The sequence below is a fragment of the Vombatus ursinus genome, unplaced genomic scaffold (genome assembly GCF_900497805.2).
Source record: "Vombatus ursinus unplaced genomic scaffold, bare-nosed wombat genome assembly UNPS02008545.1, whole genome shotgun sequence".
NCBI classification, from domain to species: domain Eukaryota; kingdom Metazoa; phylum Chordata; class Mammalia; order Diprotodontia; family Vombatidae; genus Vombatus; species Vombatus ursinus.
In genome coordinates, this window is record NW_020948323.1 from 1 (window position 1) to 14,013 (window position 14,013).

At 41.7% G+C, this 14,013-nt stretch overlaps 1 protein-coding gene across 2 annotated transcripts; it reads right to left on the reverse strand.

Annotated features, from left to right (window-relative positions):
* Nucleotides 1-3,783: 3,783 nt before the first annotated feature.
* Nucleotides 3,784-13,738, reverse strand: LOC114034205 (ribonucleoprotein PTB-binding 2-like). 2 transcript variants are annotated; one of them, XM_027849805.1, is made up of 5 exons: nt 13,635-13,738; nt 13,160-13,271; nt 10,725-10,951; nt 5,592-5,703; nt 3,784-3,986 (listed from the first exon to the last, which is right to left on the reverse strand). In XM_027849805.1, the coding sequence occupies exons 1-5, from the start codon at nt 13,728-13,730 to the stop codon at nt 3,799-3,801; spliced, it is 735 nt and encodes a 244-aa protein (XP_027705606.1). In that variant the 5' UTR covers nt 13,731-13,738; the 3' UTR covers nt 3,784-3,798. The 2 variants fall into 2 exon arrangements, with proteins under 2 accessions (XP_027705606.1, XP_027705605.1); XM_027849804.1 differs by having other exon boundaries at nt 10,725-10,954.
* Nucleotides 13,739-14,013: the final 275 nt, after the last annotated feature.

Sequence of the window (14,013 nt, forward strand, 5' to 3'; positions counted from 1 at the left end):
CTTCTCTTCTCTTCTCTTCTCTTCTCTTCTCTTCTCTTCTCTTCTCTCTCTCTCTCTCTCTCTCTCTCTCTCTCTTGCTCTCGCTCTCTCTCTCTCTTTGTCTCTGTCTCTGTCTCTTTTCATATTAGGTAATTACCTAATCCACAAAGCCTTTTTAAATAGTAGTAGTAATAATAACAATAGCAAGAATTTATACTGCACTTGAAGGTTTGCAAAGTGCTGTCCATACATTATTTCATTTGACCCTCCCAATAGTAAAACTCTGGAACACATCTGTTTTGCAGCCACAAGATATACACATCCTCATTTCACTGGCAGATTCATTGATTCCAATGCAAAGCAGGTCAGTTCTCAACAAAGAGGTCCTACAGATGCCCGATGACCACATCTAGCCCCCTGAGCAGGCAAAGCTGAGGCTTTATGGCACTTGGATGCCTTTGCAGAGATGCCTCTCCAAGCAAGGGCTCTGTAGCATCTCATAGCCCAGGCTTGGAGGTTAGCACTCAGAAGGAGGGAGTGAAGCAGCAGCCTAATCTAGCCTCATCCAGTGAACTAGAATGGAAGCTTCTTGAGGGCAGACACTGTTTCTGTTCCCAGCACCTAACACAACATCTGGCATACAGTAGGTGCTTAATGAATATGTGATTGATAGAGATGGACATTCCCTAAGCCATCTGCTCTGTAGTTATTCTTAGAAATTATATGGAAGGAAGTTTATTTAAGCTTTTACTTCAGGAGCAGCTAGGTGGCACAGTGGATAGAGCACTGGCCTGTGGAGTCAGGAGGACTTGAGTTCAAATTTGACTCAGACACCTGACACTTACAAGCTGTGTGACCCTGGGCAAGTCATTTAACGCCGACTATCTTGCAAAAAAAAATGTTTTTATTTCAGGGTCTTCATTTTCTAATCCTCCTACTCCTACATCAGCAGCTCTGCATGTCTGAGCAAAATGCCAACAATATTGCTGGAAAACATCCTAAAATTAAAAAATAAAACCAATTTCTAATTGTAAGTTTTTGAAATACTTCAAAACAGCCAATCTTGAAAACTTCAAGGTTTGGAATTGGTCTTCATATTGTCATGCTAAGACTATAACTCAAAGGTAATCCACTTTCTGCTGTGAATCCTGGAAAGGTGAGGCAGTCTTCTGTACTGGCAAGAGGGCCAGGCTTGATGTCAGGAAGACATGAGTTCAAATTCTACCTCAGATACTTCCTAGCTATATGACCTTGAGCAAATCACTTTCTTCTCTGAGCCTCAGTTTCTTCATTTGTAAATTGGGTATTATCTCACATGAGACTCAAGAGAGATAACATGTGTAAATAAAATCCTTTGCAGAAATGGAAGCACTATATGTGTTATTGTTATTAACAAAGTTATTGTTATTGTTATTAACAAAGTTATTGCTATTGTTATTATTAACAAGGCCAGTGGAGGCTTTGTAGTTAGAACTAGATTTAATCTTTGCATTTATCACTGCAAATTTACAGATAAGGATATCATACTTTAAATAAATTCAAGGAATTCTGAAACTTTCTTATTATTATTATATTAGATTTGAAACGAGGTTATCATTTTCCTGTGACAAAAGGGAACTCACTAAGTGCCATCTTTCCTAAAGCATATCTGCCTACCCTGGCTGCTTGCTATGAGATCACTTCCTTAACAATCCAGCATCCTGCCCTGACAGCCAGCAGAACAGTGGAAGAGATCGATGCCCAAATCCTGGTTAACTTTTCTCATGAGCTTTACTTCCTAAGGTGGGCATCACACAGTTAGCCCATTTCCTAACACAAGGGAATTCAAAGCAAACTGTGAGTCCACAGACAAATTTGGGAGAATATGAAATAGAGAAAGATTCAAGAAAAAAGCCTCTGTGCTCTGATCAATCCTTTATAGTCCCAGTGTGGTCATTAAATTTGGAGGCAGGCAGAGCTCTGACCTGCTAACCATACTGTATGCTGGAAGTGCCTTCATGCAGAATGTTTTTGTGAGTACAGATATGTGAATGCATGTGTGTGTATACAAAGCAAAGCAGTACTGTGGGTAGTCTAAATAATAAGTACAGAATAAATCATTGACATACAATCAATTATAGTGCATTAAGCAAAGACAAAATGGTATATAGAGAAAAAGACATACTGAAAATAATCTTAGTCCAAGTAAACGGCCAGAGGCAATGGTGATGAGGTATGCTTACCTATAATCATTGAATTAAGTCATTTAAGTACAGTTAGGTTATAGGGAGAGACACAAAGACCTGGCCTCAGAGTCAGAAGACCTGGGTTCAAATCCTGTCTCTGACATGCCCCGGCTGTTTGACCCGGGATAAGTCCGTTAATCTTAGTGATCTAGGCAGCTCTTTGAAACTAAGGTGCCCAAGGGCATCAGTGGGGGAGTTTTCTTCTCTATCTTTAGGTTTCCCTGGTTGCATTTGAAAATCATGTGATTCCCTCCAAAATGTCCTTGTGTTCAGCTGTGCTCTCAGCCAGGGAGGGGCTGGGTATGAGCTCAGCTTGACCAGTAGATGAGACACTAGAAAAGGTAGACGACACCCAGAGAGGGGAGGCTGCCCAGAACACAGGACAGAGGGGAGCAGAGGCGAGCTGCTCCGATCTGGTTAATTCGAGACTCCAGCACCTGGCACAGTAAGGTGAATGGGATTCTGCACACAGAGGATGGGGGGGGGGGGGCTCATCACCTAAGATGATACTGGAGTGAAAACAGTTGTGGCCAAGCTGACCCGATCTATCTTTTGTACCTGGAAAAGCTTTTCCCCCTTTATGTCTCAAAGTGAATGAAGTGATTTCTGAATTTTTAAATTTTATCATAAATGAGGAGGGGCAATCCAGTATATCTAGAGTGCTGCACTGGGATTCAGAAGGCCCGGGTTCTAGTGCAGGTTCTATGAATAACTTGCTTCAAGTCATTACACTTTCCTCAGTTTCCTCATCGGTGAAAAGAGAGTTGGACAGGATGAACCCCAAAGCCCACTAGAGCTTTAATGATTCTACTTACAAAATCATGAAATGTCTATTATTCTCTAACTATGATTCTAGAAACACTTATCCTTCTGTATATAGCGACTGAAGAGATGGACTAATGTTTCCCTGGGATGCTTAATCTTTCATGACTAATGCAGCCCAAGCCAAAACTAAAATGACAATGGGAACCATGAGTCACCTCAAAGAACGACCAAAATGTCAAACGAAATGCAGTTTGGCTTGACTTTCCCTTCTGTATTCCTAGCACCTCGAACAGCGGCAGGCACATAGGACAAGGTTAGTAAAGTCTGGCTGATGGCCTCATTCTTTCTATGGTTCATAATTCTTAGCCTAGCATTATGTTAGATGCTCTGTGTCCAATAAGGGTTAGTGATTGGATCTGTGATTTCTTTGGTATACGGTACTCTCAGGTGAGGAAATTCCTTCTACCAATGCAAATTAGCACTTTTTTGGCAACTTATGGTTTTAGCCTTTTTGGTACCAGGGACCCCTTGGGCAGTCTGGTGGAGCCTATAGACCCCTTCTTTTCAGAATCATGTTTTCAAATGCATAAAATACAGCACAAAGGATTACAATATGGAAACAGTTGTCAAAATATGTTTAAAAACAAGTGCATGGTTAAGAAGCCTTGTCTTGAAAAGTTGCCTATAGCACCAAGAGGTTAAGTGATTTGCCCAGCGTGACACAGCCAGAATGTGTCAAAGGAGAGACTTGAATCCAGCTCTCCCTGATTTTGAGGCCAGCTCTCAATGCTGCCTCTGTGCTCAATAAATATCTGTCAGCTCTAGTAGCCTAGATTCCACCAGTATCAGGAAACCAGTTCCTGCCGTTTACCTGTGAATAATCACCAAATTGCTGAGAATAATTAATGTAATTTTCCAATGCATGTTGTGATGAGGTTCCCTGAGAGATGGCATCCACTATGTTGCTTGTGATTCCAGTCTGGGGTAGAGCACTCAAGGTCTTACTTGCAACTGGGGCTGAAATCAAAATTAACAGGCTTGTGTCAGTGAGGGCAGTAGAGCATCGAAACACGGTGCCACAGGGTAACTGTACTGGAAAACGATGTTGTACTTATCTTTAAATCAGACACAGATCAGCATTTAATAATGTAAGGAAACCATAGCCTTGTCACCTAAAAGTATCCGCTTCAACATATCACAGAACGACAGAATTTGAGACTTAAAAAAAACCCTTGACACCATCCAACCCAACCCACACATGAAATGAATCCTCCTGTGACATCTCTGACAAAGTGCTGTCCAGCTCTGCTCTCAGATCTCCAGAGGAGGAGGTAACCCACCACCTTTGAAGACAGCCCACTACACGCTGGGACAGCTTCAATCGGTAGGGAGCTTTTCCTGATAATCAAGCCAAAATTGGCCTCACAGCAACTTCCACCCATTACTTGGGTCCCTCGCCTTGGGCCCAAGTGAAATAAACTTAATCCCTAGCATATCTTTTGTGACCCTTCACTCCTGTTCCTTGCCTGATCCGTACGGCATGGACTTCACCGTCCTGGGTCCCACCCTGGATTCTCCCTAACTTCTCAATGTCCCTTCTGGGTCCAGATGTGGACACACGAAGTCTGACCAGGGCACAGGACAGAGAGACTGTCACCTCTTCATTCCTGAAAGTAACCCAAGATGACATTCACGTATGTTCCCTCTAGTACAAAAGAGCCAGCTTTATCTGGCACTAATAGTGGAATCCTATTGCAATGCAATATCTCAAGTCCGTATGCCTCCAAATTCTAAGTTGTAACCTTTTCAAAATGAAATTCTTCTAAAAAGAAATTACTCCAATTCCATAAACATAATTTAATCTTTTTTTCTGACTTTTAAAATCGTCATCCATTATGCCAGACTGCCACACCGTGGGGTTTTTAACTCTCTTCTCTCAATTGTCTTTTTGGGCAATAGTACGTTGACTTTTTAAAGTTTGCCAAAGTTGGAGAAATCGGTTCACCGATGTGTTAAAAATATGTGTAAAAGTAGAGTCAGTAAGTTCTTGATAAAGGAACCCAGGCTTCTCTGGTGGAACAAAAAACATACAAGAGCTTTTGAGACAACTACTTTAGCAGATCAGGGCTAGTTCCTAACCCTCCCCCTTTTTTTGGGTTCACTTCTGTTCTGATCTGCCCAACTGAGGTTGAAATAAGTCAGATGTCCAGCTAAATGTAGTGTTACTGTATACTTATGGGAACTAAGTGGGGGGGGTCACCATATTTTCCCTCTGGCATTAACCTTCAACCACACTGTTGCAAGGATATACTGTAGAGCTCTCGGCTGCAGATGTTTATAACAAGAAAAATATTTTCCCTCCAAAGAAAAAGTACATGGGAGCTCCAAGATTATTTTTGTTGGAAGACCCACATCATCAGGGTCAGAGCCTTTTTAATGTCTCCAAATGGTAAATTCTTTTGACGACAAAAACAGACAATCTACCTGTGCTCAAAGCTCTGGCCAGCCCCTGCGCAGGGCATAGGCAGCCTTTGGGATGGGGGAGAACTCAGGCTCAGGCAGCTTTTCAGTGACTTTACAAAAGGTTGTAAACAGGCTAAGCCAGAGGGGTTCTTTCCTTACCTGGTAAACAGACCCCAGGCAATACACTGGCCAAGTTCAAGTACGGGTTGGTACTAAGCCGGATTTCTTTTGGCGGTTCCCCCAAAAGCGAAGTCTGATTTTTAGAGACAGTCTATTTAAGAAAGAAAGAAAGAAAGAAATATGGCTTGTTTATGAGGACATTTTACATATGGGGACACTGAGACCCAGGAAGAGAAAAGGCCTGCCTGAGGTCACAGAAACAGAAAGAGAAGAGGCAGAATTTGAGCTGGTGACCCAGCGTCTGCTTGAACACTTCTAGTGACAGGCAGCTCACCACCCACCCAAGGCAAATTGTTCCATTCTGAGTCCACACTGTTTGTTACAAAGTTCTTTTACATACTTAGTTGAATCTGCCTCCCTGTAAAGTCCGTCTGCTGGCCCTAGTTTTAACCTTTGGAGTTAATGGCCCTCTTTCTCATGCTATTCTTTTACATATCTGAATGCCACTATCATTTCCTTCATTCCAAGAATTCTCTTCACAGGCTAAATATTCTTGGTTTCCTGAGCTATCCTTCATAGAACATAGTTTCAAGACCCCCTTATGACCTTGTTCACCTTCAGCCCACTGAAATCTCACTTGACCATGTCCCTCTCAAAATGTGGTAACTGGAAACAGCCCTACTCTGAACTAACCAAGACAGAATATGGTAGGACTATCACTTCCCTTGATTTGGACACTAGTTTTTTATTCATAACATTTAAAAAAGACTAGGTAGCACAGAGGAGAGAGGATTGGTATGGAGTCAGGAAGACCTGAGTTCAAGTCTTCCATCTGACAAGTAAGAGGCATGTGACCCTCGATGAGTTATTTCATCTCTCAGTGGGCTAGGCAACTCTCTGAGACTAAGTTACAGATGAATTGTTGAGCTGTCTCAGTGGAGAGAGTCTCCACACTGAGGAGATACCAAGTTGGGACCAAAAATAATAATAACTTAATACAGGCCTCATGTTCCCCATATTCTCTTTTTTATCCAGACCTTTACCATTGGACAGAAGAGTAGTTTGGGTGAGATAGTGTCTGGGTGCACTCCAAACACCAGAATGCCCACTGTATCTTAAACATTAGGGTATGGTACCTCTGCTGGGTCTCCATTCATTAAACCCTGACAAAAAGAACATGGCAGTCCAACCTAGCTTCTGTCATACTTATTCTCTCTCCATGACTGTCATCTACTGACCTTGAGGTCACTTTCTCAGCTCTTCAGTGTACCTGGCTCATGGCCCTCCTGAGCTGTTCTCCCTATCATCCATTGGAACTTCAATACTCATGCTTAGGACCCCTTGATTAAACTAAGTGACCATTTCCTCAAATCTAACCATCTTCAACCCAAGTCAGTCACATACCTCAATTTTACATCCTAGACTTTGCTATGTCACAGAATTGAACCAGCAGTGAAGAATCTGAGCTTTGAAATTCAATCCATCCAGCCATCCACTCCTGTTCTTTCAGCCCGCCCATATCCTCTCACACCAAACTGACTCTGCCCATTGCTGCTTGCAGAGACCACTTTCTCCATCCTGGAATTATTTTCCAGCCCATGAGTGATGGGAAACTCTCACAAATAACATTCCAAAGACACAAAGAGAAGCAATTCCAGTGAGTAGAAAACAGGGGCTTTGTCTAAAGAGACCACTGTGCATCCACAGGGAATTCAATGAACAACATCTATTTTTAGATGGCACATACAGAAGATGGAAATTTGGGCGCCTTGTAGGATCATGATGGCAAAAGCCTGGCATGGTTCTGTAAACAGCATGAGTAATACTAAAATCTGTACTGAGCTGAGGCTGGCAAGGAATCACAAGGACAGTGAAAATGCTTTTTGGGTTTGCTTTTGTTGCATTTCTAAGCCTCTGGTGAAGAGAGAAGGATTAAACAAGGAATAGGAAGGACCACTGCTTGAAGTGAAGGGATGGTCATAATGTAAGTCGTCAATGGAGAACTGCTCAACTTAGGTTTTTCATTCGTTCTCACTCTCGATTATCTAGACAAGAGGCCACACTTGGCTCTGTAAAGGCCCTTCCCAGACTGACACCTCATACCTCTAGAGTACTTATTGTGCTGGTGTCTTATCCCCCTACCAACTGGAGGCTTCATGAGGGCAGAAGGTCTTCTCTAACTTTATATCTCTTCCAGCATTGTAGAGGCCTAATAAATCTTGTTGAATAAGATTGCCTCCCATCTACTTAGGCCCTGGTGTATTAGATTAAGAGCCTGTAGCCAAATAAAGTCCCTAAGTCTTTTTTTTTTTCTATGAAAAGCTCTTGAGTTTTAGTTTTTACCTTGTAAAGTTCATAAGATCATAGGATTTTAGAGTTAGAGAAATCTCAGAGGTCCAACCTAACTTCCTTTTTTTTTTACAGATGGGGAAACTGAGGCCCAGAAAGATGAAGCAACCTGTCTAAGTGATTTTGGCTAGAAAAGGGAAGAGCTGGGATTTGAACTCAGATCTTCTGACTCCAAATCCAGCACATTTTCCCTTCTACCTGGGAGTGCTTTATAATTCTCACTGTCAAATTTCATCTAGTTGGAAATGCCCCAACACTTTCTCTTGCAGAGATCTTTCATGCTTTCCGTTCTGTCATGCAATGACATAGCTATTCCTCCCAGTTTTATGAAGTAGTGGGCATTTTGATCAGTCTGCCACCTCTGAGTCATCAAAATCCCTGATAAAATTCTGGACAAGAGAAAGCCAAGGACAGAGCCCAGACACGTTCCATTGGAGACTTCCTCCCAGGTTAACAAAAGTCATCAGTGAGCCATCTCTGCTTGTGATAGGACGAGTAGGTAAAAAAAGGTCTTTAATTCTACGCTCACTCAGTCCCTATTTCATGATCTTATCCAGGAGGAACAATTATAATTAGCAGTTACTTAGCACTTCCAGGTTTACAAAGAGCTTCACAAATATTATCTCATTTGATCCTCACAACAACCCCGAGGTGCTATTATTAACCCATTTTACAGATGAGGAAGCAACAGCTAAAATGGTGGGTGACTTGCCCAGGGTCACACAGCGATCAAAAAGGCAGAATTTTAATTCAAATCTTCTTGACTCCAAGTCAAGCATCTTATCCATTGAGCCACCTAACTACCTCATTATGAAATTTGTCACATGCTTTACTAAAATCCATCCAGAGCCTATCTCTGACCTTCCCCTGCTCTGCCAAGTCAAATACACCTTGCACAAATGGGAATCGGATTAGTTTGCCATAAGTTCAATGCTGCGGATTGTGCTTTCCTTTTCTAAGCACAAAGCCAACAAGGAACACGAGGAAGGCTCAGTCAAGTCAATTTAAAACAATTCAACAAACATTTATTGGTGTCTGCTCTGTGCAAAGGCCTGAGCCGGGCACTTAGAGAAAACAGCTGCCATCATTTGGCTCAAACCCCTGGATAACTTAAGGAAACCCACCAGACCTCGCTGCCAAATGGTGGCCCAGGCTGGGAAGATGATGGCGGCAGCTAGGGATGCCGGGGATGGGGGGCACAGGAGGGGATCACTGGCCACACCTCCAACATGGAGGACTCTCCACCCACAACAACCAGACCTGCCCTGGGCCAGCTTGACGGAACAGCAACATTTCTATTTTAGAAAATGCCAACTTCAGATAAATTGTATATAACCCTGTGGCAGTACTGCCGGGAAAACTTGCCAAGCTGTTAACAGAATTCCACAAAGACTCTTAAAGTATTAAGAAAAATAAATGTTTACAAAAGTTAAAAATGCACATGTAAATTGTACTGCATATCCCAGGTTTAAAAAACAACTTTTTTTTATATTCATTTGAAACTAATTTTAATAGGCACAAAACCTGGAATTCAGCTAAACAAGGGCCAATGAACAAGATAGAATAGATACGATGTGTAATCATATATGAAGGAATCTTCCTTCCCAATCTCTGCTCTTCCTGATTCCAAACTCTGCCTTCTATCCCCCACCCCATCTTGTAGGTTCAGAAGATACCTATTTATTAAGATGTTGGGGGGGGAGGGAATCCCCACTTTGAAAGGAAAATTCAATTACTGTAAATAGGAATCACTTTTAAAAGTGTGTATATATGTACATATTATACAGTAAAAGTGCTATGTATTATACTATACAATACATACTTTTAAAAGTTATTCCTATTTATCTTAGATATACACATATACTTTTATAAAATATATATTTAAGTATATATGTATATGTATATTTTAAAAGTGATTCCTATATATGTATACATATACACATACTTTTAAACGCAATTCCTGTATTATATATACACATGTATATACAAATATAAAGTGATTCCTGTTCATATATACACTTATATGTACATGTATACACACACACAGACACACAGACACAGTTTTTTTTTAAAGTGATTTTCTGTTTTCTGTAATTGAATTTTTCTTTCAAAGTAGGGATTTTCTTCTAACATTTTCATAAATAGGTATGTTCTGAACCTCTGAGATAGAGTAGGGGATAGAGGACAGAGCTTGGAATCAGGAAGATCAGAGACTGAATCTCCTTCAGCTACTTAGTAGTACTTCCCTTACTTAGTTGTCCTAGATGTGGCACTTAATAAAAAGAAAAGAAAAAAGCATTTATTAAGTCCCTGTTGGGTGTGCCAGGCACCCTGATAAGCTAGGTGCCATACAAAATGCAAGATAATCCCTCCCCTCATGAAACTAACATTCTAATAGGGAAAGATCATTTAGGTCAGAAAAGGTGAAGGGATAGTAAGTGGGTTCGTAGAGCAACTGATAGCCTCAGTTTCCTTATCTGTACAATGGGAATAATAATAGTACCTTCTTCACAAATATGGCAATATAGGTAATATGCTTTTCAAATGCTAAAGTCCAATGTAAATATGAACTACTGTTATTATTAATATTCCTTTAGATACCATTTAGTCTAATTATGTATTTGGTGCTTCTCCTTTGGATAATTTAAATGTATTATTACTTTCTTTTGAAATTCAAAATAATTATAATATGAAGATATTTTAATAAATCCTTCCAGGTTAAACTAAGAAAAAAAGGTGATATGCTATTACCAAGGTCATGTAACATAAAATTAAGAGAAAAACTTATTTTTCTGTCTCTTCCTATTCCTCCCGTCTCCTTACCCCTGAACTTGCTTCGGTGCTTTTGGGCTGATTTTGTTGCCTGGGCTGAGCCGTCCCCAAACCTCCAGCAGCAGGATTTGTAAAGCCTGGAAGATAAGTCTGCGGCCCTGAGACGGTTCCTTCTGGTGATCCCAACGTGGCTGATGGTTTGTCCTGAGGAGTACTTGGCCCTGGCCCACCTTGGCCAACGATGTGCTGATTTGGAAAGAATGGTAAGATCCCTGCTCCTGCTGCAGCCAAGGTCAAAAGAGCAGTTGCGTTAGGAGACAAGATCAATGAGAAACAGAAAACCTTTTACTAGAAATACTTAGCAAGATGGAGGATTTTGGGTGCTAAGTTAAGACAGAAGCCCTTCAAATTCATCTTGTATATATATTATAGAATAGTCTATTTCTTTCTTTCCCTTCCTCCCTCCCTCCTTCCTTTTTCTTCCTCCCTCTTTCCCTTCCTACCTCCTTCTCTTCATTTCTTTTTTCTTTACTTCCTTCTTTTCTTTCTCCTTTACTTCCTCCCTCCCTCTCCCTTCCTTTTTTCTTTATTTCCTTCTTTTCTTCCTCCTTTTCTTCTTCTCTCCCTCTCTCTTCCTTCCTTTTTTCCATCCTTCATTCTTTCTTCCCTTTTCCCCTTCTCTCCTTCTCTCTTTTCCTTCTTTCTTTTCTTTCTTCCTTCTATTCATTTTCTATCCTTCTTTAAGCATTTATTAAATGCCTACTATGTACTCAGCACTGTGTTAAGTGCTAAGGAAAAAACACAAGAATGAACCAACCTTGGCCCTCAAAGTGCTTACATTCTATTAGGGGAAAAACCATGTATACACTTTAGTAAATAAAACTAAAGAAAGAAAGTGCACACAGGGTGAACTTGAGGACTGCTGGGCAAAGAATCAGCCGCTCTGCTGTCATCTCTGCAATTTCAGCAGAAGATAAGGAAGGCCACAGCATGCTGGGAGGTCCCCCTGTGGGGATCTGATGGGAAGATATGGATGAGTCATGCAGCAGGTGCAGAATCTAGAAGACCTGTGTTCAAATCCAAGCCCAGGCACTTACTAGCTGTGTGATTCTGGGGAAGTCACTTAATCTCTTTCTGCCTTGATTTCCTCAACTGTGATATGGGGATAACAGTGGCACCTACCTCCCAGGGCAATAGTGAGGATCAGATGAGAAATCTGCAAAGGACTTTGCAAATCTTGGTGTGCTACATAAGTGCTGGCTGGTATTATCATTATTATTATTATTAATTGCCATTGTCAATGTTATTGAAGGGAACTTCCAAAAACCAATCACATTGCAGACCCATTTGAGTAAATAAAGTCTTTTTTTTTCTGGGGGGGCGGGGAAGGGCAGTAATAATTGAGAGGATCATAAGGATTCTTATAGGAAGCAGCACCCAAGGAGAGACAAAGCCAGGGATTCCAAGAGGCAGAGGAGAGTGGAAACCGCACTCTGGGTATGGTGGGACAGTCTATGCAGAAGCCACAGGCAGGGGGATGGAACATTCTGTACAGGAAGGAGTGAGTTCAGGAAGAATAAAGGAACGAAGAAAGCTAGGCGAGATTTGCCTTCCAGATTATGGACCCAAGGACACGAAGAAAGATGGTGTCCTTGGCAGAAAGATGGAGATTTCAGAAGAGGGGGAAATTTGAGGGGGAAGAGAATGAAGTCCGGCTTTGGACAGGGCCAGTTTGAGATGCCTGTGGGGCATCCAGGGGGCGTCATCCAGCGGGTACGTGGTCATTCCTCCTCTTCCTCTGATGCTTCATTATGTCATGGGGATGACCCTAGGGTCTCCAAGTTGGCCAGTGGAATAAGCTGGAAAGTTTTCAATCGGGAATCTATGATCTTACGGGTGTCAGGCAGCTCCCAGCAGCAAGACTCTTTGATCAATGCAGATTTGCAACTATTCTGCAGAGTCAGCAGTCTGGAGAGTTGTCTAAGTGATTCAGCAGCTTATCACACAGCCAGGACATGACCTGGAGGCATCATCGAACTGCCTGTCATGGAAACATCTGCCCTCAAAAACCATCAACACCTCAGCCATCAATCCCCTGTCTCAATACAGAACTCATTACATTCTTTTAAAGTAAAGAATTTTAGGATTTGGTGTTCCCCTAAAATCAGATAATAGATGGCTTTATATAGCTTTTTAGTTTCCTCATAATAACCCTATGAAGTAGGTGGTATTATTATTCCCCATTTTACAGATGAGGAAATTGAGGCATACAGAGGTTAAGTGACTTGCCCATAGTCACACAGCTAGGAAGTGTCTGAGATAGGATGTGACTTCAAGTTTCCTGACTCCCTGGTGCTGTAACCACCGCACCACCTAGCTCACTTAAAGGAAAGAAGCAGCTGGTCAAATTATGAGCTTCAAATCTCACACGGGACTTCTCAGGAAGAACAGAACTACATGAAGGTGCAGAAAGAGACCTCATTTACTTTTATGTTCTTCTCCTCGGTGCCCCAACTCTGACTTCAGGGACGGTGCTGGCCCGGCTCCCAGCGCTGTCTGAAGAACCATAGCCGGGGGTTCACCCAGTAATCCAGGTTTCTACAGAAAAGAAAAAGCATTTAAATACCTCTTCTCCTCACAGCAATTCCAAATCTGGTAAAAAAAAACAAAAACAAAAACAGTACTTCACTGGGCTGTGGAGTGTCAAATGGCTGGAATTCTTGTTACTGGGGAGGTAACAGCTGGTGGATCCCTTGAGTTTGGGAGTTCTGAGTATGGCGCCATTACGTTGAGCCCTGAGGAGTGGGGGTGAGAGTGGGGTGGAAAGGGCGACCAGGCTGCCTAAGGAAGGCAAACCAGCCCAGGACAGAAACAGAGCAGTGGGATAGGGCCTGCGAGAGCTGTGACTAGAACCCCTATCGAGGAGGAAAAAGGGCAAAGTCCATTAAGTATCACACTTACGCTGTTTGTATGAATATTCTCTATCTTCATTAGCTGTTGCTGGGCCAGTTGTAAGTAAGAGAGATTCTGAAGCAATAAACGAGAGGTATTGCTCATAACTGAATTCTGCTAAAAAAAAAATGATGGGGAAAAGAGTCAGCTTTACCAAAAAGCTCTCATAATTCTCTCTCTCTCGTAACATAAGATGTTCACCAAGACATCAAATAACCAAGTTCTATGTACCCCAACGCAATCTAATACCATTCCTTTTCAATTCAGATCAGTGGTTTGTTTACATCGAAGTACACTTTCCTCAAATTATCCGAACTCTTGTACCCCTTACTATTATTATTTTATTATTATACTATATTATATACTAGAGTATTATATATTATACTAT

Excerpts from the sequence above, each read along its gene's own strand:
- LOC114034205 (XM_027849804.1), bottom strand. The coding sequence starts at position 13,730 with ATGAGCAATACCTCTCGTTTATTGCTTCAGAATCTCTCTTACTTACAA. Across the intron at positions 10,955-13,159 it reads CCGAGGAGAAGAACATAAAA|CAGGAGCAGGGATCTTACCA; the intron begins GTAAATGAGGTC and ends CCTTGGCTGCAG. Across the intron at positions 3,987-5,591 it reads GCCTGGGGTCTGTTTACCAG|CCCCAGTTGCAAGTAAGACC; the intron begins GTAAGGAAAGAA and ends TTTTGATTTCAG.